Source organism: Pristiophorus japonicus, chromosome 18, assembly GCF_044704955.1.
Source record: "Pristiophorus japonicus isolate sPriJap1 chromosome 18, sPriJap1.hap1, whole genome shotgun sequence".
Classification (NCBI taxonomy): Eukaryota; Metazoa; Chordata; class Chondrichthyes; family Pristiophoridae; genus Pristiophorus; species Pristiophorus japonicus.
The window spans coordinates 50,542,382-50,568,745 of NC_091994.1; the positions used below are offsets into that span (position 1 = coordinate 50,542,382).

Genomic DNA, 26,364 nt, shown 5'->3' on the forward strand with positions numbered 1-26,364 from the left:
TGGTCTCACCAAGGCCCTATATAATTGCAGTAAGACATCGTTACTCTTGTACTCAAATCCTCTTGTAATAAAGGCCAACATACCATTTGCTTTCTTAATTGCCTGCTGTACCTGCATGTTAACTTTCAGTGTATAAGGACACCCAGGTCCCTCTGAACACCAACATTTCCCAATCTCTCACCATTTAAAAAATACTCTACTTTTCTATTTTTCCTACCAAAGTGAATAACTTCACATTTCTCCACATTATATTCCATTTGCCATGTTCTTGCCCACTCACTTAGCCTGTCTATATCCCCTTGAAGCCTCTTTGCATCCTCCTTACAACTTACATTCCCACCTAGCTTTGTATCATCAGCAAACTTGGATATATTACATTTGGTCCCCTCATCCGAATCATTAATATAGATTGTGAATAGCTGGGGCCCAAGCATTGATCCTTGCGGCACTAGTTACAGCCTGCCAACCCAAAAATGACCCGTTTATTCCTACTCTGTTTTCTGCCCTTTAACCAATCCTCAATCCATGCTAGTATATCACCCCCAATCCCACGAGCCCTAATTTTGTTTAATAACCTCTTGTGTAGCACCTTAGTGAATGCCTTCTGAAAATCCAAATACACCACATCCACTGGTTCCTCCTGATCTATTCTGCTACTTACAACTTCAAAAACCTGTAAAGAGATTTGTCAAACATGATTTCCCTTTCACAAATCTGTGTTGACTCTGCCCAATCCTATTATTTTTTTTTTTTTATGTGCCCTGCTACCATGTCCTTAATAATAGATGTTAGCATTTTCCCTACCACTGATGTCAGGCTAACTGGTCTGTAGTTCCTCGTTTTCTCTCTCCCTCCTTTCTTAAATAGTGGGGTTACATTTGCTACCTTCCAATCTGTGGGAACTGTTGTAGAATCTATGGAATTTTGGAAGATGACAACCAATGCATCCACTATCTCTTTAGCCACCTCTTTCAACACCCTAGGATGTCGGCCAGCAGGTCCAGGAGATTTATCGGCTTCCAGTCCCATTCATTTCTCCAGTACTAGTTTTTTAATAATACTAATTTCTTTCAGTTCCTCATTCTTGCTAGACTCTTGGTTCTCCACTATTTCCAGGAATTTATTTGCTTCTTCTTCCATGAAGACAGACACAAAGTATTTGTTTAATTTCTCTGCCATTTCCTTATTCCTCATTATAATTCTCCTGTCTCGGCCTGCAAGGGACCCACATTTGCTTTCGCTAATCTTTTCCTTTTTACATACCTATAGAAGCTTTTACAATATGTTTTTATGTCTCTCGCTCGGTTACTCTCAATTTTTTGGTCCTCCTTTGCTGAATTCTAAAATTCTCCCTATCCTCAGGCTTTATGCTCTTTTTGACAACATTATAAGCCTCTTCCTTTGATCTAATACAATCTTTAACTTCTCGTTAGCCATGGTTGGACAACTTTTCCTGTGGGGTTTTAGTGCCTTAAAGGAACGCATATTTGTTGTAAATTATGTAGTAATTCTTTAAATACTAGCCACTGCTTGTCTACCGTCATACCTTTTAATGTAGTTTCCAATCTACCTTAGCCAACTCGCTCCTCATATCTATGTAGTTTGCTTTGTTTAGATTTAAGACCCTAGTTTTGGAGTTAACTAAATCACTTTCAAACTTAATATAAAATTCTATCATATTATGGTCACTCTTCCCAAAGGCCCCTTTACTACTAGGTTATTAATTAACCCTTTCTGATTGCACAATACTAGATCTAAAATAGCCTGTTCCCTGGTTGGTTCCTCAACATACTGATCTAGAAAACTATGTATCCATTCCATGAATTCGTCCTCCACACTATTACTGCAAATTTGATTTGGCCAGTCTATATGTAGATTGAAGTCCCCCATGATTACTCAATTACCCTTGTTACATGCGCCCCTAATTTCCTGATTTATACTCTGTCCTACATGACCACTACTGTTTGGGGGCCTATAAATAACTCCCACCAATGTTTTCAGCCCCTTGCTGTTTCTTGGCTCCACCCAAATGGATTCTACTTCTTGATTTTCGGAGCCAAGATCATTTCTCTCTACTGTCTTTATCCCATCTTTTATCAGGGCTACCCCGCCTCCTTTTCCATTTTGCCAATCTCTTCTAAAAGAGAAGTATCCTGAAATATTTCATTCCCAACCTTGGTCACTTTACAACCACGTCTCTGTACTGGCTATTAGATCAAACCTATTCATTTCTATACCCAAATATAATTTAAATTAACCCCAAACTTCCCCAGGAAACTGAAGTTCTAAAATCCAGCACAGACACACACACACTTCTTCACTAACTTGACACGAAACAGCATCATGAGCAACAACTTGTATTATATAGCACCTTTAATGCAGTAAAACATCCCAAGGTGCTTCACAGGAGCGATTATTAGACGGATGGCGATTCATGTTGCAGCATGGTTTATGGACAACAACCTCCCTCTAACACACCCAAGTGACTATTCTTTATATCGGCCTTGGTAACTACTGTGGCCGAGCTATTTGACATGGCCAAGTCTGTCCTAATGACATCTGCACATTCTGCAAGGGTAACTTGAGTGGGCACAGAGCAAGAAAACTGACTGATGGCAGTATCCCAGCCCCTACCCTGGGATCGCAATATTTATGAAGCCTTACAGGAAGCACAAGTGTGAGATACTCGCCACCAGCACACTCTGCCTAGGTTCATGCAAAGAACGGCCACTTGGATTAGGTACCCAAGGACACTTGTGGTGTTGTACCCAAGCAATGACTCCACATCTTCAGGAGGGGGGAGGGGAACAGCACAGCTTTCAGTTATTTTCAGTATCTTACACCGAAGGTGCTCAGTTTGACTGGAGGTCAACTTACAAATAGCACCAGTGAGTTTGGGATCTGGAGTTTATTATTTAACCTTGCACTCCCTTGATGTTGCACAAGGCCAGTCAGAATGAGACCACTATTTCAATGTCACTGCATCTAATTTGAAGGTAATACAGATGCTGGCAAGTGCATATTTTAAAGAGCGAATACAGACAGTCATGGGATTTAACTTAAAGTTTGCAAACTTGCGTTATACCCGTACCACTCCTTTAATTTTAAGAGAATACAGATTCCTGAGATAATAGGCAATATCGGAGGTAAATAGCGGATTCCTTAAAAAATATTCAGGATTTAAGTCCTTGAATCTGTCAATACTAATTTTTGTTTTTAGGGAGGAAGGGAGGAGAACTGGCTACAGCAGAAAACAAGATGGGAGTAGCTAATTAGTCAGCTGTGGCTCAGTGGGCAGCACACTTGTTTGAATCAGAAGGTTGTGGGTTCAAGTCCCACTCCAGAGACTTGAGTACATCAATCTAGACTGATACTCCAGTGCAGTGCTGAGGGAGTGCTGCACTGTCAGAGATGCCGTCTTTCAGATGCGACGTTAAACCGAGGCCCCGTCTGCTGTCTCAAGTGGACGTAAAAGATCCCATGGCACTATTTCGAAGAAGAGCAGAGGAGTTATCCCCGGTGTCCTGACCTATTTATATATCCCTCAATCAACCTAACAAAAAAAAAAAAAGATTGTGGTCATTATCATATTGCTGTTTGTGGGAGCTTGCTGTGCGCAAATTGGCTGCCGCGTTTCCCACATTACAACAGTGACTACACTCCAAAAGTACTTTATTTGCTGTGAAGCGCTTTGAGACGTCCGGTGGCCATGAATGGCGCTATATAAATCCAAGTCTTTCTTTTTACAGACCTCGGCCTAACTGCAAGGGCTTCTTAATCCAGATGAGGACTGCCATCCTCAATTTACCCACCAGTAGAATCCCACTCCTCCGAGTGTGCATTGGAGGTCCCTACAGAACATAGCGCATACAGGGTGGGGGGGGGGGGGGGGGGGGGGGGGAAGAAATAACATTTATCTGCAAAAAAGAATTCTACAGCAGAAAAGAAACCCATTCAGCCTCTGTGCCTGTGCTCGCTCTCAAAGGGCTATCCGCTTCCATTTCCCTGCCCACTTCTCCAAACCATTTAACATTTTTCCTTTCAAATATTTATCCATCTCTTTAAAAGTGGTTTACCACCTTTTCTGGTAGAGCAGGCAATGTCCTAACCGCTTTTCCCTAACCGCTCCCTTCATTTTTTGATAAATGTATGCCCTCTAATTACTGACTCACCAATCAATGAAGACAGTTACTCCCTATTCACCTCATCAAAATCCTATACAATTTTGAACGCCTCCATCAAATCTCCTCGACCCTGAACGCACAGAACATCTGATCAAATAGCTAACATTATTAGAGAGTGCTGCAGAGAAACTGGAACCAGTCCAATTAAATAGCTGTGTCTGCCAGAAGCAGCCAGCGGGAGTTCAAGGAGCGGCGCATAAAAGGACGCGACCGTTGGGGAGTGGCCAGCGGGAGATCGAGGAGCCAGCTGGTGCTGGTACAGGGCAGAAGATAAACAAAGATGTGAAAAGAAATCGAAGTGTGACGTCACAGCCAAGCGGGTAAGTGACTGGCTGGTGGATTGGTGAGTATTTGATCGTTTTCTTCTTTTCTTATCAGTAGGAAACCTTTGGCATTGTTGCCACATTAAGTTAATCTAAGGGTTAAATCATGGCAGAAGAGCCCAGACCCGTGTCATGCTCCTCCTGTGCTGTGGGAAATCAGAGACGCTTCCAGTGTCCCCGAGTACTATGTGTGCAGGAAGTCTGTCCAGCTGCAGCTCCTGACAGACCGCCTTGCGGCACTGGAGCTGCGCATGGATTCACTCTGGAGCATCCACGATGCTGAAAGATGTCGTGAGTAGCACGTTTAGTGAGTTGGTCGCACCGCAGGCAAAGGTTACACAGCCAAATAGGGAATGGATGACCATCAGGAAGAGCAAGGGAAGGAAGGTAGTGCAGGGGTCCCCTGCGGTCACCTCCTTCCAAAACAGATATACTGTTTTGGATACTGTTGGGGGAGGTGGCTCATCAGGGGAAGGCAGCAGCAGCCAAGTCCATGGCACCAGGGATGGCTCTGCTACACAGGAGGGCAGGAAAAAGAGTGGGAGAGCTATAGTGATAGGGGATTCTATTGTAAGGGGAACAGATAGGCGTTTCTGCGGCCGCAAACAAGACTCCGGAATGGTATGTTGCCTCCCTGGTACAAGGGTCAAGGATGTCTCGGAGCGGCTGCAGCGCATTTTGGAGGGGGAGGGGGAACAGCTAGCTGTTGTGGTGCATATAGGTACCAACGATATAGGTAAAAAACGGGATGAAGCCCTACAAGCTGAATTTAGGGAGCTAGGAGATAAATTAAAAAGTAGGACCTCAAAAAGTAGTAATCTCAGGAATGCTACCAGTGCCACATGCTAGTCAGAGTAGGAATTGCAGGATAGTTCAGATGAATACATGGCTTGAGAAATAGTGCAAGGAGGAGGGATTCAAATTCCTAGGGCATTGGAACCGGTTCTGAGGGAGGTGGGACCAGTACAAACCAGACAGTCTGCACCTGGGCAGGACTGGAACCGATGTCCTAGCGTTTGCTAGTGCTGTTGGGGAGGGGTTAAACTAAAATGGCAGGGGAATAGGAACCTATACAGGGGGACAGAGGGTAGTAAAAAGGGGGCAGAAGCAAAAGGTAGGAAGGAGAAAAGCAAGGGTGGAGGGCAGAGAAATCAAGGGCAAAAATCAAAAAAGGCCACATTACAACATAATTCTAAAAGGACAGAGAGAGTGTTTAAAAAAACAAGCCTGAAGGCTCCAAGTCTCAATGCGAGGAGCATTCGTAATAAGTTGGATGAATTAACTGCGCAAATAGCTGTTAACGGATATGGTGTAATTGGGATTACGGAGAAATGGCTCCAGGGTAACCAAGGCTGGGAACTCAAGGGGTATTCAATATTCAGAAAGGATAGACAGGAAGGAAAAGGAGGTGGGGTAGCGTTACTGGTTAAAGAGATTAACGCAATAGTAAGGAAGGACATTAGCTTGGATGATGTGGAATCTATATGGGTAGAACTGCAAAACACCAAAGGGCAGAAAATGTTAGTGGGAGTTGTGGACAGACCACCAACAGTAGTAGGGAGGTTGGGGATGGCATCAAACAGGAAATTAGGGATGCATGCAATAAGGGTTCAATAGTTACCATGGGTGACTTTAACCTACATATTGATTGGGCTAACCAAACTGGTAGCAATACTGTGGTGGAGGATTTCCTGGAATGTATAAGGGATGGTTTTCTCGACCAATATGTTGAGGAACCAACGAGAGAGCAGGCCATCCTAGACTGGGTCTTGTGTAACCAGAGAGGATTATTTAGCAATCTGGTCATGCATGGTCCCTTGGGGAAGAGTGACCATAATATGGTAGAATTCTTCATTAAAATGGAGACTGACAGTCAATTCCGAGACTAAGGTCCTGAACTTAAAGATAGGAAACTTCAATGGTATGAGACATGATTTGGCTAGGATAGACTGGCGAATGATATTTAAAGAGTTGACGGTGGATAGGTAATGGCAGACATTTAAAGATCACATGGATGAATTACAACTATTGTACATCCCTGTCTGGCGTAAAAATAAAACAGGAAAAGTGGCTCAACCATGGCTAGCAAGGGAAATTAGGACTAGTGTTAAATCTAAGGAAGAGGCATATAAATTGGCCAGAAAAAGCAGCAAACCTGAGGACTGGGAGAAATTTAGAATTCAGTAGAGGAGGACTAAGGGTTTAATTAGGAGGGGGAAAATAGAGTATGAGAGTAAGCTTGCAAGGAACATAAAAACCGACTGCAAAAGCTTCTATAGATATGTGAAGAGAAAAAGATTAGTGAAGACTAATGTAGGTCCTTTGCAGTCAAGAATCAGATGAATTCATAATGGGGAACAAAGAAATGGCAGACCAATTGAACAAATACTTTAGTTCCGTCTTCACTAAGGAAGACATGAATAACCTCCCAAAAATACTAGGAGACCGAGGGTCTAGCGGGAAGGAGGAACTGAGGGAAATCCTTATTAGTCAGGAAATGGTGTTAAGGAAATTGATGGGATTGAAGGCCGATAAATCCCCAGGTCCTGATTGGGATGCATCCCAGAGTACTAAAGGAAGTGGCCCTAGAAATAGTAGATGCATTGGTGGTCATTTTCCAAAATTCCATGGACTCTGGATCAGTACCTATGGATTGGAGGGTAGCTAATTTAACCCCACTTTTTAAAAAAGGAGGGAGAGAAAACAGGGAATTATAGACCGGTTAGCTGGACATCGGTGGTGGGGAAAATGCTGGAATCAATTATTAAAGATGTAATAGCAGCGCATCTGGAAAGCAGTGACGGGATCGGTCCAAGTCAGCATGGATTTATCAAAAGGAAATCATGCTTGACAAATCTTCTAGAGTTTTTTGAGGATGTAAATAGTAGAGTGGATGAGGGAGAACCAATGGATGTGGTGTATTTGGACTTTCAAAAAGTTTTTGACAAGGTCCCACACAAGAGATTGGTGTGCAAAGTCAAAGCATATGGTATTGGGGGTAATGTATTGATGTGGATAGAGAACTGGTTGGCAGACAGGAAGCAGAGAGTCGGGATTAAACGGGTCCTTTTCAGAATGACAGGCAGTGACTAGTGGGGTGCTGGGACCCCAGCTATTTACAATATACATCAATGATTTAGATGAAGGAATTGAATGTAATATCTCCAAGTTTGCAGATGACATGAAGCTGGGTGGCAGTGTGAGCTGTGAGGAGAATGCTAAGAGGCTGCAGGGTGACTTGGACAGGTTAGGTGAATGGGCAAATGCATGGCAGATGCAGTATAATGTGGATAAATGTGAGGTTATCCACTTTGGTGGCAAAAACAGGAAGACAGATTATCTGAGTGGTGACAGATTAGTAAAAGGTGCAACAAGACCTGGGTGTCATGGTACATCAGTCACTGAAGGTAGGCCTGCAGGTACAGCATGCAGTAAAGAAAGCAAATGGCATGCTGGCCTTTATAGCAAGAGGATTTGAGTATAGGAGCAGGGTGGTCTTATTGCAGTTGTACAGGGCCTTGGTGAGACCACACCTCGAGTATTGTGTGCAGTTTTGGTCTCCTAATCTGAGGAAGGATGTGCTTGCTATTGAAGGATTGCAGCGAAGGTTCACCAGACTAATTCCCGGGATGGCAGGACTGACATATGAAGTAAGACTGGATCGGCTAGGCTTATACTCACTGGAATTTAGAAGAATGAGAGGGGATCTCATAGAAAAACACAAAATTATGACGGGACTGGACAGGTTAGATGCAGGAAGAATATTCCCGATATTGGGGAAATCCAGAACCAGGGGTCACAGTCTAAGGATAAGGGGTAAGCCATTTAGGACCGAGATGAGGAGAAACGTTTTCACCCAGAGAGTGGTGAACCTATGGAATTCTATACCACAGAAAGTTGCTGAGTCCAGTTCGTTGGATATATTCAAGGAGGAGTTAGATGTAGCCCTTACGGCTAAAGGGATCAGAGGGTATTGAGAGAAGGCGGGAGTGGGCTACTGAAGTTGCATGATCAGCCATGATCATATTGAATGGCGGTGCAGGCTCGAATGGCCTATTCCTGTGCCTATTTTCTATGTTTCTAAAACCCTAACCGCAAGAATCAGCCATATTCAATCCCAAGTGGATTGAACATAATCAGAGCCCAGCACAAAGCCCAGATTTAACTCTTCGGTGAAGAAGGCTCACAAAATAATCACAATGACAAGAAAATTCAGAATGTAGAAGATTCAGAATGAAAAATCTAAAGCTGGATTGTTGAAACATCTGAAACCAATGCAACCGTATCCTAGGTATTCCCAAGAGACTACTGTAAACTATACAGCCACAGCACTAGAGACTTTACAGGTACATAGCTGCCAATGCTATGCTTTGTGCTGGGCCCTGATTGTGTTCAATCCACCTGGGATTGAATATGGCTGTGGCCTGACTTTGTAAAAAAACGTGAAGTAGGAATAATGGACGTTATCTGAGAACTACACCATCGGAGGGGGAGATTGCCTTCTATGGTGTTCATTTTTATAATGGGAAAAAAAATCCTACACAAAAATAGGCGCTGGCTCAAAGGAGCATGGGGGTCAGAACCCTCAGAGATCACTGCCATTGACCCCATCATACCATCCATATGACCTTCCTTTCCTTGCCTGAATATAGGACATTTCTTTATATCCATCATGAGATGAATGCTATGTTTAGTTCACAACTTCCATAAACTGTCTTACTTACACATATTTGAATACAGCTAAGGTTCCCAGTGGAATCCTCTGCAGATACCAGACTTCACAGCTTCCCCAAAGCAGTTAAGTACTTTAAATTTCTAGTAGGGATTTCCATGTCTTAACAATCCCCTAACCTCTCCCTTCATTTTTTTGATAAATTTATGCCATCTAATTACTGACTCACCAACCAATGAAGATAGTTATTCCTTATTCACATCATCAAAACCCCCGTCTAATTTTGAACACCCATCAAATCTCCGACACTAAACCCACGGAACATAATGAATTTGATCAAATGGCCAAATTCTGGGTTCTCGGGTGGAAGTTCCGATAAGCCCAGTAGTAAGCAAGAATAGATGTCTGTGTGCCCACACCTTCCAGGCACAGACTCAGAAGGCACTTTGTAAAGCAGATGTGAATGAGAAGGGAAGTGCCTTGCATTGGGAGTTGGTCCCTTGGATGTCGAATATGAGGGGTTTAAGAGTTGAAAGTGATTAGCCACATGGGAGGAAGCGTTCAGCGAGTGTAGTTAGGCATCCAGTCTCTCGGAGATGCTGCACAATTGAATTGTGGCAACAAAACCACTTTCATGTAAAATGACCCAGATGGCGCTTCAGGGCTGGGCAGAAACCTCGTAAATCATGACACATCATAAATTATAAATCAAATCCCTTTCATTCTGGCTTTTCTGGCACTTGTGTGGGCTTGCAAAAGAACACTGATCTCTGCTGGCAGCCTCAATTCAGAGCTTCATAAATTATAATATCCCTTAATATTGGAGAATCCTCCCCACCAGAGTGAAAAAGGTGACCCAGGTGGATTATTTTCTGATCTAAACATCTCTTAACTGTTTCCATTCATCCACATGAAATTAGTCAAGAGATCTCTGGGAAAGATGATGTGTGTAATTGTGGCAGTAATAGCAAGAGTCTTTTCAGCTAAGTTAGAAGACCATGAAGGATCATATGGGGCCATAAAGGATACTAGGGCCGATTTAAACCGATTTGCAGGCTATGGCAGAGCTGCTGCATAACTATTTCGCATCAGTCTATAGTCCCGTAGATGATGCTGTGTTCGAGGTGAGGGATACTCAGTATTGAAAAGCATGGTTAATATTAAAATAGATAATAACGACATCTTGGATAGAGTAGGAAAGCACAAAATTTATAGGGCTTCAGGTCTGGATAATCTTCATTCAAGGGTGATTTAGTAGATGGGACGTGTTCTTTGAGCCCCTTGCCCATATCTTCAATAGAATCGGGGATAATTCCCTCAGACTGGAAGCTAGCTCCGGTAGTTCCCATTTTCATAAAAGGGGACAAATCAGAGACAAGGAACCACAGGCCTATCAGCCTGACAAACATTATTGGGAAGATGCTAGAAGGCATCGTGAGAGATGCCCTTTATGATCACTGGGAAAGGGAAGGGCCCCATTAGAAATTGGCGGATGTGGGCTATCCAGTAAACATTGTCTACCTGGACTTTCAGAAAGCCTTTGATAAGGTTCCTCATACTAGGTAATTTAACAAGGTAGAAGCCTGTGTTATCAGTAGAGGTTTGAAACGCTGGATCAGGAATTGGCTCAATCCCACAGCCAGAAAGTTGTAGTTCCCAGATGTGGGTCAGCAGCCATTTTGCACATGGCAAGGGTCTCGCCCCACCACCCAGGGATCAGGTCTCGGCCCGCTACTCTTCATTGTCTGTATTAATAACCCGGACAGTGGTGTTGAGAGGATGGTAAGCAAGTCTGCAGATTACACCAAAATTTGTGCAACGGTCAAGATGGTAGAGGATTATCCAGACCTGGAGCCCTATAAATTTTGTGCTTTCCTAATCACAAATGACATCTTTGTGCTTTTCTAATCTATCCAAGATGTCATTGCTATCTATTTTATTATTAATAACGGAGTGGGCCACACAATGGCAAAATTAGATAAATGTAGTGCCGTGCATGTTGGGAGGGCCAACTGAAAATATATGTATCATTTGCAGGGAACTATACCGAAATAGATCACTTTAAGCTCATGAACAATGTAGAGAAACTGTAGCTAAATCTAACAGGGTTGCACTAATAGTCAGTATAAATCAAAAGCCATCATTTTAACACTATACAAGTCGCTGACCTGATTGCATCTAGAGTACTGTGCCCAGTTTTGGTCTCCCCACATTGTAGGTGATATATCATCATAGGCAGTCCCTTGGAATCGAGGAAGACTTGCTTCCACTCTAAAAGGTGAGTTCTCAGGTGGCTGAACAGTTCAATACGAGAACCACAGGTGGGACAGAAAGTCGTTGAGGGATAGGGTGGGTGGGACAGGTTTGCCGCACGCTCTTTCCACTGCCTGCGCTTGATTTTTGCATGATCTCGGCGATGAGACTCGAGGTGCTCAGCGCCCTCCCAGATGCACTTCCTCCACTTAGGGCGGTCTTTGGCCCTGGTATTGAGGGAGTGCAGCGAAGGTTCACCAGACTTATTCCTGGGATGACAGGACTGACATGTGAAGAACGACTGGATCGACTAGGCTTGTATTCAATGGACTTTAGATGAATGAGAGGGGATCTCATAGAAACATATAAAATTCTGACAGGATTGGACAGGTTAGATGCAGGAAGAATGTTCCTGATGTCGGGGAAGTCCAGAACCAGGGGTCACAGTCTAAAGATAAGGGGTAAGTCATTTAGGACCGAGATAAGGAGAAGCTTCTTCACTCAGAGCATTATAGGCATGTGGAATTCTCTACCACAGAAAGTTGTTGGGGCTTGTTCGTTAGATATATTCAAAAGGGAGTTAGATGTGGCCCTTACAGCTAAAGGAATCAAACGTTATGGAGAGAAAGCAGGAAAAGGGTACTGAAATGCATGATCAGCCATGATCATATTGAATGGTGGTGCAGGCTCGAAGGGCCGAATGGCCGACTCCTGCACCTATTTTCTATGTTTCTGTTTCTAAAGATCCACAGGAGAGTGACAAGAATGAATCCTAGATTAAAGAACCTCAGTTACTCAGATAGGTTCAAGGACCTCTGTCTATTTACTTTAAAGAGGTAACCTGATAGAGGTCTATAAAATAATTAAAGGGCTGAATAGCATCCCCATCGATAGATTATTCCAGGTTAACAGATTAGGGAGGACCATGGACCTGTGTTTATACTATGTAAGAGTAGGAAAAGACTGGATGTTAGGCAGTTCTTTTCCCAGAGAATTGTGAGCTGGGTGCTGACTCTTTTATGCTTTGAAGAGGGATCTGAACCAGTTCCCGACTGCAGCAAAGATCACATCACATAGAAGGCAAGTGTCTGGGATCTGGCATTTACAGTTTGAGTATCATGCATCTCGGATCTCAAGTAATCTTTGCTAATTAACTAACTTTCAACACCGTGGCCCGCAAATATTTATGACCTACAGTTTCAGTGTGCTCAGATTAATTTATTTGTTAAAGTCACAAACTTGTCTTGTAATAAAAACGTTGGTAAAGAATTTGTAATATAACTTGAGCCTCACAAAGTATCGTTATCCACCCAAGAACACAATGATGTGGCACGAGACATGTTAATCCACATCGAAGAATTTAATGATAGATAACAAATGGAGCAGCGTGGAGGCCCTGACCTGTGCGAGAACACCAGCAGCAGGTCGGGGCCATAAAAGGAGTGGCGTGGAGACCCCGGGAGCAGCGTGGAGACCCTGGGAGACTACTCCAGGGAGCAGCACGACCTGGTGCAGGAGGGCAATGGCAGTGAAGAGTGACGTCATCAAGGTCCAGCTCGGTGATTGGAGCGTGGGCAGATACAGCAGGAGCGGCGAGAGACTGTGGAGGGATGTGATTGGAGGTGAGAGTTTGGAGCTCAGGAGAGGCGAGGGCCCAGGGGCAGCATGGACCAGCCCACACTACGATATGTGCGTGCACCAGGTGCGTGCAGTAGAGCAGGTCTCCAGTCGTCTTGGTTAATCCTTGCCACTGGACCAAGACCTAGCTCTGTCAAGCCCGTGTGGTGGCTGGTGTGCAACGGCCACCACACGTTAAAAAAATCCACGCACAGGCATCTTCCACCCTTCAACATGTAGTTCGGGTCCTTCATTGAAACACCTGTGAATTCATCCTTTTTTGGCGTGGAAGCAAGTCATCCTCGGTTCGAGGGACCGCCTGTGACTGAGTGATGTTTCAAATTCAGATAAAAAGGGCAAAAACAGTAGGAGGGAAAGTGCAGCAGGTATCTGTGGCCAGTTGATGTTGAAATTATAAGAATGAGACATTTGTGGCAAGGGAGAGTGTGTAGTACAGGTCTGTCAACCACCTCAGGACATCAAACACCTTTGTAGGACTTAGAATCTATGAGGTACCAGTGCTCCTGCTCCGACACAGCATACAGTACAATTACTTACCATTTATTTACAAACTCTTGAAAGTCCTGTGTAAATACACCAATGGGGAGTTTAGGAGGAGGCTGGAAGGAAAAGTAACACATTGGTCAATAACTAGCACTGGAAATACAGGTAATAGGATTTTTCTCAGCACACTGTGCTACCAGTTGGCCATTCATGCTGCATTTTTGCACATTAGTTCATGTAAGATGCATTTGTTATAATCTACCAAAATTCTCTGGACTCTGGGGAGGTACCAGCGGATTGGAGAGCAGCTAATGTAACGCCGCTGTTTAAAAAAGGGGGCAGGCAAAAGGCAGGTAACTATAGGCCGGTTAGTTTAACATCTGTAGTGGGGAAAATGCTTGAAATTATTAAGGAAGAAATAGCGGGACATCTGGATAGGAATAGTGCAATCAAGCAGACGCAGCATGGATTCATGAAAGGGAAATCATGTTTAACTAACTTACTGGAATTCTTTGAGGATATAACGAGCATGGTGGATAGAGGTATACCGATGGATGTGGTGTATTTAGATTTCCAAAAGGCATTCGATAAGGTGCCACACAAAAGGTTACTGCAGAAGATAAAGGTACGCGGAGTCAGAGGAAATGTATTAGCATGGATAGAGAATTGGCTGGCGAACAGAAAGCAGAGAGTCGGGATAAATGGGTTATTTTCCGGTTGGAAGTCAGTGGTTAGTGGTGTACCACAGGGATCAGTGCTGGGACCACAACTGTTTACAATATACATAGATGACCTTGAGGAGGGGACAGAGTGTAGTGCAACAAAATTTGCAGATGACACTAAGATTAGTGGGAAAGCGGGTTGTGTAGAGGACTCAGAGAGGCTACAAGGAGATTTGGATAGGTTAAGCGAATGGGCTAAGGTTTGGCAGATGGAATACAATGTCGGAAAGTGTGAGGTCATCCACCTTGGGAAAAAAAAAAAAACAGTAAAAGGGAATATTATTTGAATGGGGAGAAATTACAACATGCTGTGGTGCAGAGGGACCTGGGGGTCCTTGTGCATGAATCCCAAAAGGTTAGTTTGCAGGTGCAGCAGGTAATCAGGAAGGTGAATGGAATGTTGGCCTTCATTGCGAAAGGGATGGAGTACAAAAGCAGGGAGGTGTTGCTGCAACTGTATAAGGTATTGGTAAGACCGCACCTGGAGTACTGCATGCAGTTTTGGTCACCTTACTTAAGGAAGGATATACTAGCTTTGGAAGGGGTACAGAGACGATTCACTAGGCTGATTCGAGAAATGAGGGGGTTAACTTATGATGATAGATTGAGTAGACTGGGTCTTTACTCCTTGGAGTTCAGAAGGATGAGGGGTGATCTTATAGAAACATTTAAAATCATGAAAGGGATAGACAAGATAGAGGCAGAGAGGTTGTTTCCATTGGTGGGGGAAGACTAGAACTAGGGGGCACAGCCTCAAAATACGGAGGAGCCAATTTAAAACCGAGTTGAGAAAGAATTTCTTCTCCCAGAGGGTTGTGAATCTGTGGAATTCTCTGCCCAAGGAAGCAGTTGAGGCTAGCTCATTGAATGTTTTCAAGTCAAAGATAGATAGATTTTTAAGCAATAAGGGAATTAAGGGTTACGGGGAGAGGGCGGGTAAGTGGAGCTGAGTCCACGGCCAGATCAGCCATGATCTTATTGAATGGCGGAGCAGGCTCGAGGGGCTAGATGGCCTACTCCTGTTCCTAATTCTTATGTTCTTATGTAAGCCTTCTGGACAGCTCCAGTGCTTAGCACCATTTAAAGCCACGTTTTTAAGTGACCATGTTTCCTTCTAGACTATTTTTGGACAACCAGCATTGGAGTAAACAATAACATTAGCATTCCGGCTCAAATTGATTTAGTGTAATTCAATTTCCATTTGTGAAGTAGTGTTTATATAAAGTTATAAAGTATATAAACCTTAAACGCCAGAATTTGTTCATATTTTAGAATGCGAATGAATGATGGGGTGAGTTATTACTTAAGTGGTAAAAAGTTGGTGGCTATTCTTTGCATGGACTCTACATGCCAAATGAAAAGTGAGATTGGCAACTGTCCATGGAGAGTTTTCAGGCTGGAGCCTTGCTGCATCAATATAGTCACAGTCTTGCTCAGCCATATATGGCTTTTGACCAGACAAAGCATCTTAACCTCATATTTCTTGGGAAATTCGTGGCCACCACTTCCTTAAAGCTTAGCTCATCATGGCCAACATTTCAAGCACCAAGGGATATACTGGCTGTTCCTCTCATTGCTGTTTGTGGATCCTTTCCACGTGCAAAATGGCTGCTGCGTTTGTCGATATAACAATCACTGTACTATAATTCATTGAATGTTAAATGCTTCAGAGAGAGATGGGATGAATGCAAGTCTTTCTTATAATCAACCGACCAACCACAGATGGCGGGAGAGATCAGTTTCACGTGGAATTAAATCTTCAAAAGAAATTGAACTACTTCACCTAAACTACACTTGCTGGATCAAGTCAGAGTAGTGAAGCCATGTAGGCTATTCCCCAGGTATCTCGAGGTGCTGATTGTCCGAGGCCAGTCCAAGCATTAGCTACAGCAGACAGACCATTCTTTAAGGGGAGGGTTTTCACCCGACTGTAGAAGAAACGTCAAACAAGATGATCTTCAGTTCTGTGGAAGCAACGTTTCTTATGGACTTTGGTTGTGCACAAGTTAAGTCAATGGGGCTTATTGGAGTGCAATCTCAGGCCTGCAGCTGCATCTCCGGTCACCGTTTCAAGGCCACCTGGCTACATCTCAAGGGCAGTAGTCTGTAGGCCCCAATGCCCAGAGATCAGGTGGGTAAGTAAAAACAAAGTTAAAATGTATTTTCCGGGGCTTTGAGCCAGTTGATGGCCATATTAGACCTTCCAGTTTGTGGGGGACTTCTGGCTAAAGCACCTCATGGTGACAATTCCAGGAAAAAGGCAGGAAATTTGGAATGCCCATTTCCCCCTCAGGTAAATCGGACAAAGTTCAGGAAAATTGGTCACAAAATCTCTTCAGCGAAGCGTAACCCCAATAATACTCTGGGGTGGGGGGGAGGAAAATGCCCAACAACACTCCGGGGGAAAATGTGGTCACAGTAGCAGCTCTGCTTCTCCTTGATCGGCAGCGCAAGGGGTTTGTTTACATGCAGATTGGGGCCAAAAACAGCAGCTCATGGACAAATCACAAGTTTTTGGTAGCCAAGTCCGAAAGATGTTTAACAAAAAAAATAATTTTTCAAAGATTGCTTTGTATAAGGAGCTTGTGTTGCAATGAATAATCAATGCTGGTGGAAAACGCAACAATGGGAAGGGAGCACTTCTGGATGCAGTAAAGGTAAATTATATAATTTGTGCCTCATTTTTTTTTGATAGAGAGGGACATCTCTAATATTCTCCAGATGTATCTCAGCTTGCCCAGAGTATGAATGAAGAACTGTCAACTGGTAAATTATAAACTTAACAAAATCACAAAAAGGGAACCACTTTTCATACACATTTCGGATCATGCTACCAAACATTTATCCTTTATGTTAACAATTTGATGGTGTGCCTTTATTACTATATAAACACAAAGTACAAACCTCATTCACAATATAATCCAGAAGTTCAAAAATAGCCATGGCAGGCCGACTATCCATCGCGTGCCCTGCACAACAGAAAGACAACAAGTCAGCTGAAGTACTGACATCTCTATTCTACACAAGCAGGTCTGTCAACCCACCATCTCAGCTGTGCTCAAAAGACAAAATACTGTTGATGCTGGAAATCGGAAAATGCTGGGAATTCTGTTCAGTCCATAAGCGTGACCCTGAGCTATTGTCACTTTAATTTCCGTCCCACTACAATCTCGGCCTCTTGTACTGTTCCAATGAAGCTCAGTGGAAGCTCGAGGAACAGCACCTCATCTTTCGATTAGGCACCTTACAGACTTCAACACGGATTTAAAACACTGCCCCCATTTTTTTTTTGGACAGCAGGTGCTGGAATGACTCTGCTGTTGTTATTTACAGCTCCTCTAGACCCATCTTTTGTTTCTTTACTTATCCCATTATCACCCCCTTTTGCCTCGCACTATCCTCTCTTTTGTCATTTAATCACTCCTGCCTTCCACCCTATCACAGACCTTCGCCTTTTGTTCTTTCCTCCTCCTCTTCCCGTTAACTTGCTTAAATCTGGTTACATCTGTGGTTCAGCTGAAAGGTCATCAACCTGAAACGTTAACCGTTTCTCTCTCCACAGATGCTGCCCGCCTGAGGTGCTGAATATTTCCAGCATTTTCTGTTTTTTTAAACCCGGCTGCGTTACTGTTGGAAGGAGCCAGACAGATAGCCATCCAGCCCACACTGCAATCTATGGATAGTAGGAGCATGCGTGCACACTAGGTCTGTGCAGCAGAGCTTGGTCTCCAGTCTTGGTTAACCCTTGCCACTGGATCAAGACCTAGCTCTGTGAAGCCCATGTAGTGGCTGGTGTGCAACGGCCACCTCACGTTAAAAAAATCCACGCACAGGCATCTTCCACCCTTTAGTATGTAGTTCAGGACCTAGATTGTCAGGTCCCTCATTGAAACACCTGTGAACTCATCCCTTTTTGGTGTGGAAGCAAGTCATCCTCGATACGAGGGACTGCCTGATACTATACCACATCCACCCCCCTGCTACCAAAGTAGATGGCCAGTACTGGTGCTTGGGAGGGGCCAGAGAACGTGTTGCTCCTTGCCATCCTCACTGCAGCTCCTTCAGCCTGCTATACTGACATTGGCAGCAGCCTATATCGAGAATGATCACCTGCGTTATCAAGGAGAAGAGTACAGAAAACAGCACCACAAGCCGATAAACCTATTAATGCCTAATAACCTTTACTCAAAGTCAAGTTTTCCTTAGCTTCAAAATGCATTGAATTTCAAGAACGAATTTTATTTTTTTGCACAGACAGCTGTGATCTGGAATGCACTGCCCAAAAGGATGGTGGGAGCAGATCCAATAGTAATTCAAAAGGGAATTGGTTAAATACTTGAAAGTGATTAAAAAAAGAGAGCTATGGGGAAAGAGCAAGGGAGTGGGATTAATTGGATAGCTCTACCAAGAGTTGGCACAGGGGGGCTGAATGGCCTCCTTCTGTACCATGTCAGAGTTAATTTAAGTTGTGGGATCTGTTATATATGTAAACATGTAATTACTCTGTACAGCCACCAGAGGGCTCATTCCCTGGAGTCCCAAGGGATCCCATAATCGCTTGGGAGCACAGGTATTCAAGGAGGCCTCAAGTTGGAGATGCACTCTGGAGACCTGCAATAAAAGACTATGGTCACACGTTACTTTGAGCTCAGAGTGTTCAGTCTGACTCTTTCTCCATACATAACAACTGGCGATGAGATAGAGAGTGAACCCAAAGATGCAGAGAACAGTGGGCATCCTGGAGAAATTCTCAGAGGGAGATAATGGGGAAACTTTTGTGGAGCGACTCGACCAATGCTTCGTGGCCAATGAGCTAGATGGGGAAGAGAGTGCTGCCAAACGAAGGGCGATCCTCCTCACCGTCTGTGGAGCACCAACGTATGGCCTCATTAAGAATTTGCTCACTCCAGTGAAACCCACGGAGAAATCGTATGATGATTTGGGCACACTGGTTCGAGAGCATTTGAACCCGAAGGGAAGCGTTCTGATGGCAAGGTAACGGTTTCATACCTACAAAAGGTCTGAATGCCAGGAAGTGGCGAGTTATGTCGCCGAGCCAAGACGCCTTGCAGGACATTGCGAATTTGAAGGACATTTGGAGCACCTGCTCAGAGACGTTTTCATACTTGGCATTGGCCACAAAACCATACTTCGCAAACTTTTGACTGTAGAGACTCCAACCTTGAGTAAGGCCATAGCGATAGCCCAAGCATTCATTGCCACCAGTGACAATACAAAGCAAATCTCTCAGCACACAAGTGCTGCTACAAGTACTGTGAACAAAGTGATGTTGTTTTCGAATCGTAACGTACAGGGCAGGTCACACATGCCTGCAGCTGCACATCCGCAGATGACTCAGAGTCCACCATCAAGGGTGATGAATGCAAGGCCATTAACACCTTGTTGGTGCTGCGGGGGTGATCATAGTTTCCATTCATTCCGATTCAAAGGGTACGTTTGCAAGGGCTGTGGAACAAAGGGACACCTCCAACGAATGTGCAGGCGAGCTGCAAACCCTGCTAAACCTGCAAACCACCAGGTTGCAGAGGAGGACAGATCCACAGAGGATCACAACAAACCAGAGCCTCAGACAGAGCAGACAGAGGTACATAGGGTGCACACATTCACCACGACTTGTTCCCCGATAATGCTCAATGATGAACTAAATGGATTCCTGGTGTCAACGGAGCTGGACACGGGCGTGAGCCAGTCCATCATGGGCAAAAAGACTTTTGAAAGGTTGTGGTGCAAGGCCAGTCTTAACTCCAGTTCGCACAAAACTAAGAACTTATACAAAAGAACTGATTCCTGTAATCGGCAGTGCTACCGTAAAGGTCTCCTACGATGGAGCGGTGCACAAGTTACCAGTCTGGGTGGTACCGGGCGAGGGTCCCATGCTGCTCGGCAGGAGCTGGCTGGGAAAGATACGCTGGAACTGGGTCGCCCACTGACCACACTTCGTGTGCCCAGGTTTCAAAAAAGTTCCCTTCGCTGTTCGAACCAGGCATCGGGAAATTCCAAGGAGCAAACGTGCAGATCCACCTAATTCCGGGGGCGCAACCCATCCATCACAAGGCGAGAGCAGTACCGTACATGATGAGTGAAAGGGTAGAGATCGAGCTAGACCGACTGCAAAGAGAGGGCATTGTTTCACCGATCGAGTTCAACGAGTGGGCCAGCCCCATTGTCCCAGTCCTCAAGGGAGACAGCATGGTCAGAATCTGTGGTGATTCTCCTGCAGGACAAAATATCCACGACCAAAGGCAGACGACCTCTTTGCAACACTGGCGGAATGAATGACATTCACGAAGTGGATCTGACTTCAGCCCACATGACGCAGGAACTGGAGGAATCATCGAAGGCCCTCACCTGCATCAACACGCACAAAGGTCTTTTTATTTATAACAGATGCCAGTTTGAGATTCGATCAGCCGCGACAATATTCCAGAGGAACATGGAAAGCTTAGTGAAGTCAGTCCCGCACACCGTGGTCTTCCAGAACAACATCTTGGTCACAGGTCAGAACACAGTCGAGCATCTGCAGAACCTGGAGGAGGTTTTTAAGTCGACTCGACCGCATGGGGCTCACGTTAAAACGCTCAAAGTGCGTTTTCCTGGCACCTGAAGTAGACGCCATCAGGCCGATCAAAGCGAAGACGGAGGCAATCGAGAACGCACCGAGACCACAGAACATGATGGAGCTGCGGTCGTTTCTGGGTCTCCTGAACTACTTTGGTAATTTCTTACTGGGTCTCAGCACACTGCTAGAACCACTACATGTCTTACTACGAAAAGGGGACGGATGGGTTTGGGGCAAAAGCCAAGAAAATGCCTTTGTAAAAGCGAGAAAATTGTTATGCTCAAACAAATTGCTTGTGTTATATATGATCCATGTTAGCGTTTGGTACTAGCATGTGATGGGTCGTCATATGGCGTCGGGTGTGTATTGCAACAAGCTAATGATTTCGGGAAACTGCAACCGGTTGCTTATGCATCCAGGAGTCTGTCTAAGGCTGAGAGAGCCTACAGCATGATTGAGAAAGAAGCGTTAATCTACGGGGTAAAGAAAATGCATCAATACCTGTTTGGGCTAAAATTCAAATTGGAAACTGACCATAAGCCACTAATATCCCTGTTTTCCGAGAGTAAAGGGATAAATACCAACGCATCGGCCCGCATCCAGAGATGGGTGCTCACGTTGTCCGCCTACAACTACGCCATCCGCCACAGGCCAGGCACAGAAAACTGCGCCGATGCTCTCAGTAGGCTGCCATTGCCTACCACGGGGCCGCAGATTTAGCCATGGTTATGGAAGCATTTGAGTGAGCAATCACCCGTCACTGTTGGCAGATCAAAACCTGGACGAGCCAGGACCCCTTAGTCAAAAGCTGTGTGCTTCACGGGAGCTGGTCCAGTGTCTCAGTGGAAATGCAGGAAGAGATAAAGCCATTCCAGTGGTGCAAAGATGAAATGTCTATAAAGGCAGACTGCCTTCTGTGGGGCAATCGAGTAGTGGTCCCCAAGAAGGGCAGAGACACCTTCATCAATGACTTCCACAGTACCCAGACATCATGATGATGAAAGCGATAGCCAGATCCCACGTGTGGTGACCCGGTATCGATGCGGACTTAGGAGAGTCCTGCGTTCACAGATGTAATACACGCTCGCAGTTAAGCAATGTACCTAGGGAGGCGCTGCTAAGTTTATGGTCTTGGCCCTCCAAACCGTGGTCTGGTGTACATGTCAACTATGCAGGCCAGTTCTTGGGTAAAATGGTCCTTGTGGTTGTAAATGCATACTCCATGTGGATTGAATGTGAGATACTGTCGGCTAGCACGTCCGCTGCCACTACTGAAAGCCTGCGGGCCATGTTTGCCACACATAGCCTACCCGATGTCCTGGTGAGCGACAACGGGCCATGTTTTACCAGTGCTGAGTTCAAAGAATTCATGACCTGTAATGGGATCAAACATGTCACATCTGCCCCGTTTAAACCAGCGTCCAATGGTCAGGCAGAGAGTGCAGTGCAAACCATCAAGCAAGGCTTGAAGAGGGTAACTGAAGGCTCACTGCAGACTCGCCTAGCCAGAGTCCTGCTTAGCTACCGCACGAGACCCCACTCACTCACTGGGATCCCACCTGCTGAACTGCTCATGAAAAGAGCACTCAAGACAAGGTTCTCGTTAGTTCACCCTGATCTGCATGAACAGGTAGAGAGCAGGCGGCTTCAACAAAGTACATATCATGATAGTGCAAATGTGTCACGCGAGATTGAAATCAATGATCCTGTATTTGTATTGAATTATGGACAAGGTCCCAAGTGGCTTCCCGGCACTGTCGTGGCCAAAGAGGGGAGAGCAGGGTGTTTCGGGTCAAACTTTCAAATGGACTCATTCACCCGGAACACTTGGACCAAATCAAACTCAGATTCACAGACTACCCTGAGCAACCCACCTTGGACCCTACCTTTTTTGATCCCCCAACACACACATCAGTGGCAACCGGCAGCACGGTTGACCACGAAGCAGAACCCATCATCCACAGCAGCCCTGCCGGGCCCAACACACCAGGCAGCCCAGCAAGGCCAGCTGTACAGCAGCCCAGCGAGGGGCAACAAATGATTCAACAATGCCAGCTTTCACACCGAGACGATCAACCAGGGCAAGAAGTGCCCCAGATCGACTCACATTGTAAATAGTTACACTATTCACTTTGGGGGGGGCAGGGTGGGCTAGTGTTATATATATGTTAACTTGTATTTACTCTGTACAGCCACCAGAGGGCTCATCCTCTGGAGTCCCAAGGGATCCCAGGTATTTAAGGAGGCTTCACAGGTTGGAGAGACGCTCTGGAGACCTGCAATAAAAGACTAAGGTCACACGTTACTTTGAGCTCACAATGTTCAGTCAGACTCTTTCTCCATACAAAGCAGGGTCCATGACAATCCATGTATTTCCCAGAACAAGACGATTTAACACTCCGTGAACAACAATGCCCTTTACATTTATGAAGGGCCACGATATTTTCTGCAGCTGAACATTGATAAAACTAGTTAATTTGCTCTTAGAAATCCTGTGCTTCAATCCGGAGTTCCATATAATATATAGAGAGCCTGAGTGATCAGGATATAGTCAAGTTTTATATTTGCTTTAGTCCCTACGTCTTCACTGGTAGCAAGTACTTTGGTATGTCCTGAGGTCGTGAAAGGTGCTATATAAATGCAAGTATTTCTTTCTTTCAAATGCCTCCAATCAGCAGTTTTAAAGCACAAAATAAAATGGGAAAACGGCAGAACTCTTCAACTGGGCTGAATGCTCGGATTTCAACTCCATTAAAAAATGGATCGTTACGAGACCACAGAGATGTGTTAGAGAACTGAATGCCTACATAGATAGACCCCACTAAGAATCAGTAAAAAAAAAGATTAAACTTTTAAGGCTTGATACATTGAAGTATTGATAAAGTTTCTGATTAGTCTCCTAAACTTTGATATACAGAGACTTGACTTTATACAAGACTAGTGTGAAATACAGTATGGTGCGCAGTGCTTGTACTTGAAGCAATCTGAGGGAATGAATTAGGAGCGAGAGACAGCAATTTATCGTGCAGCATTGAAGTGGAGCTTTTCCTACAGCACACTGGTTCCAAGACAATAAATAAGCTTGGTTACATTATTCAATTTGGAAAAGTTACTAAAAGCCCAGTGAGCATTGCTGCACACACATATTTCTCAGACTCTTGTACTTTTGGAGAGGTTTTTTTTTAGGATAACGCTTCCCTCTTCTTTTCACCACACCCCCCATTGCTAAGCATACAGGCCAGAGTCTCGTTACTAAGGCTCCACTGATGCTGGTCTCCAGTCAATAACCAGGTTTCGGAATGTGGCTGGGTGACTGACTTTCAGATTTTCTCCATTCTAAGGAAGCAGAGTTAAGATTAGGAATGGGAAATTGCAGGCATCAACCTATGGTGTCCATTCGTGTGCTGGGCAGCAGTACCAAACTGGTATAGATTTCTCGCTGCAGTATAGTCCCTCCAAGCCAGTCCAAAGTATGAGCTTCCGTTAAATTTGAAGTATCTGCTCCAGGATGTATTGGGGTTCTCTTCAATATAGGTCACTGCTGTAACCGAGGACATGGGTGAACAACCAAACCAGCAAGGCACATAATGCTATTGAGATAAAGGTAGCTTGTGGGTTGAGAGAGAACGCCAAGGAGCAGTTTGTACATAAAATATTCCCAACTCTTCCTTCACCTTAGCTATCAGAGATGTACAAGCAGACAGCTGACAGGAACCTGGCCCAGCAAGTAGCCATTTACCCATCCCGGCAAGCAACCTTTGCTGCAGAGTTTGCGAATGGAACCTCAAACTCAGGTTCTCACTGCACAACTTCTCAAGTCCCACGGGAAGTCATCCAGTTTTTTGAAATTCAAGAAATAAAACTGAAGGTGACAAATAATTTTGTTTTTAAATTGATGAACACTGTTTGACATTTCTGAAAGGAAGAGCTTGATTATGATAAATCACTTACCAAGTTTAGTAAGAGGAAAGTAAATTCATTTTCAGCTGAGGATATTTACAAATACATGGACTGTTTCTAAAATGTCAATTTTTAAATTCATCATCATCATCATCATCATAGGCAGTCCCTCGAACCGAGGATGACTTGCTTCCACGTCAAAAAGTTCACAGGTGTTTCAATGAAGGACCTAAAATTCCAGGTCCGAACTAAATCTTGAAGGGTGGAAGATGCCTGTGTGTGGATTTTTTTTAACGTGTGGTGGCCATTGCACACCAACCATCACACGGGCTTGAGAGAGCTAGGTCTTGGTCCAGTGGCAAGGATTAACCAGGACGACTGGAGACCAGCTCTGCTGCACGGACCTAGTGCGCACACATATCGCAGTGTGGGCTGGCCCGTGCTGCCCCTGGGCCCTCGTCTCTCCTGGCCCCAAACTCGCGCCTCTCCTGGGTTTCGATCACATCCCTCTACAGTCTCTTGCCGCTCCTTCGCCCCGACCTCGCCGCTCCTGCTCAAACTCCAGTCAGCGACCTGGATCTTGGTGACGTCCCTTTTCACTGCCGTTACTCTCCTGCTCCAGCTCGTGCTGCTCCCTGGAGTGGTACGCCGCCACGCTGCTCCTTCCGCTCCCCGGCCTGCTCCGATGGTGCTCGCAGGCCGGGGGGCCACACAGACTGCTGGACCAGGCCACCACGCTGCTCCTTCCGCTCCCATTAAATTAACCCAGCATTGGATGACAGGAAGCACTTATCATACACATAGGGCTAAAGCATGGAGCAAAATTTAAGCAGCAAATTTGCCTGGTTCTTACCACTGATGGGGCGTCCTTGGGCCCTTGCCCTGGGCGATGTGCTGTGTGATTCTCCTCCTGCTCCATCCATCAATGGGCACTGAAAGATGGCCTCCAGCTCCCGCCCATCGGGAGGGGGGATAGGATACCTGCCGATTGCCAGCTCTACCAGGGAAAGCCCCATACTCCAGATATCAGATTGCACAGAGTAATGGGTGCCTTGCAGTCTTTCTGGCTGTCGGGGGAAAGTAGTACAGTACAGCAATTTGTATCATAAGTAGGCAAACCAGACACACATTTCCAAGTACTCACTTCACACCGAGGCCAAGAAACTAAAATGCACAAAGAAAATGTGAAATGCATGATATCTTTATACAAGTAACAGAACAGAACTTTTTTTATATTCAGCAATATATTACCACAAGTCTATTTCCATGGAATCATTTACTTCCTTCCCACCTTCCTCGTCTGCTGGCTGGAAGGGGACGTGTGATTCAGGTATCAAAGGTTGACACAATTTAATAATTTTGCCAATATTCCATCATTAAAATTGTTCCTTAGTTTTTTTTTCATTTCTGTGCTGCACAGAGGCATAGCAACCATTTTATCAACTTAGGACATGCTTTTAAGTGATATGTTCCAGCAAAGAGACCTTAATTTTGTACTAAATTTACAAATGAGCTTGTATAGAAAAAGAGTGATTTCTCCTTCTGTACATTCCTCAGATTTTACTTTATAAATATTCAAAATTAGTGGCCTGGGGAGGAACGACTGCAG

At 44.8% G+C, this 26,364-nt stretch overlaps 1 protein-coding gene across 2 annotated transcripts in view; it reads right to left on the minus strand.

Moving 5' to 3' along the window:
- The window catches only part of LOC139228717 (dual specificity mitogen-activated protein kinase kinase 2), a 96,334-nt gene that overhangs the window by 9,571 nt on the left and 60,399 nt on the right, over nucleotides 1-26,364 (minus strand). For both annotated transcript variants that reach the window (XM_070859994.1, XM_070859995.1), the window contains exons 7-9: nucleotides 25,609-25,822; nucleotides 17,180-17,244; nucleotides 13,608-13,669 (exon numbers count right to left, since the gene is read on the minus strand). In XM_070859994.1, the coding sequence (XP_070716095.1) occupies nucleotides 13,608-13,669; nucleotides 17,180-17,244; nucleotides 25,609-25,822 (341 nt within the window). The remainder of the gene's footprint in view (nucleotides 1-13,607; nucleotides 13,670-17,179; nucleotides 17,245-25,608; nucleotides 25,823-26,364) is intronic.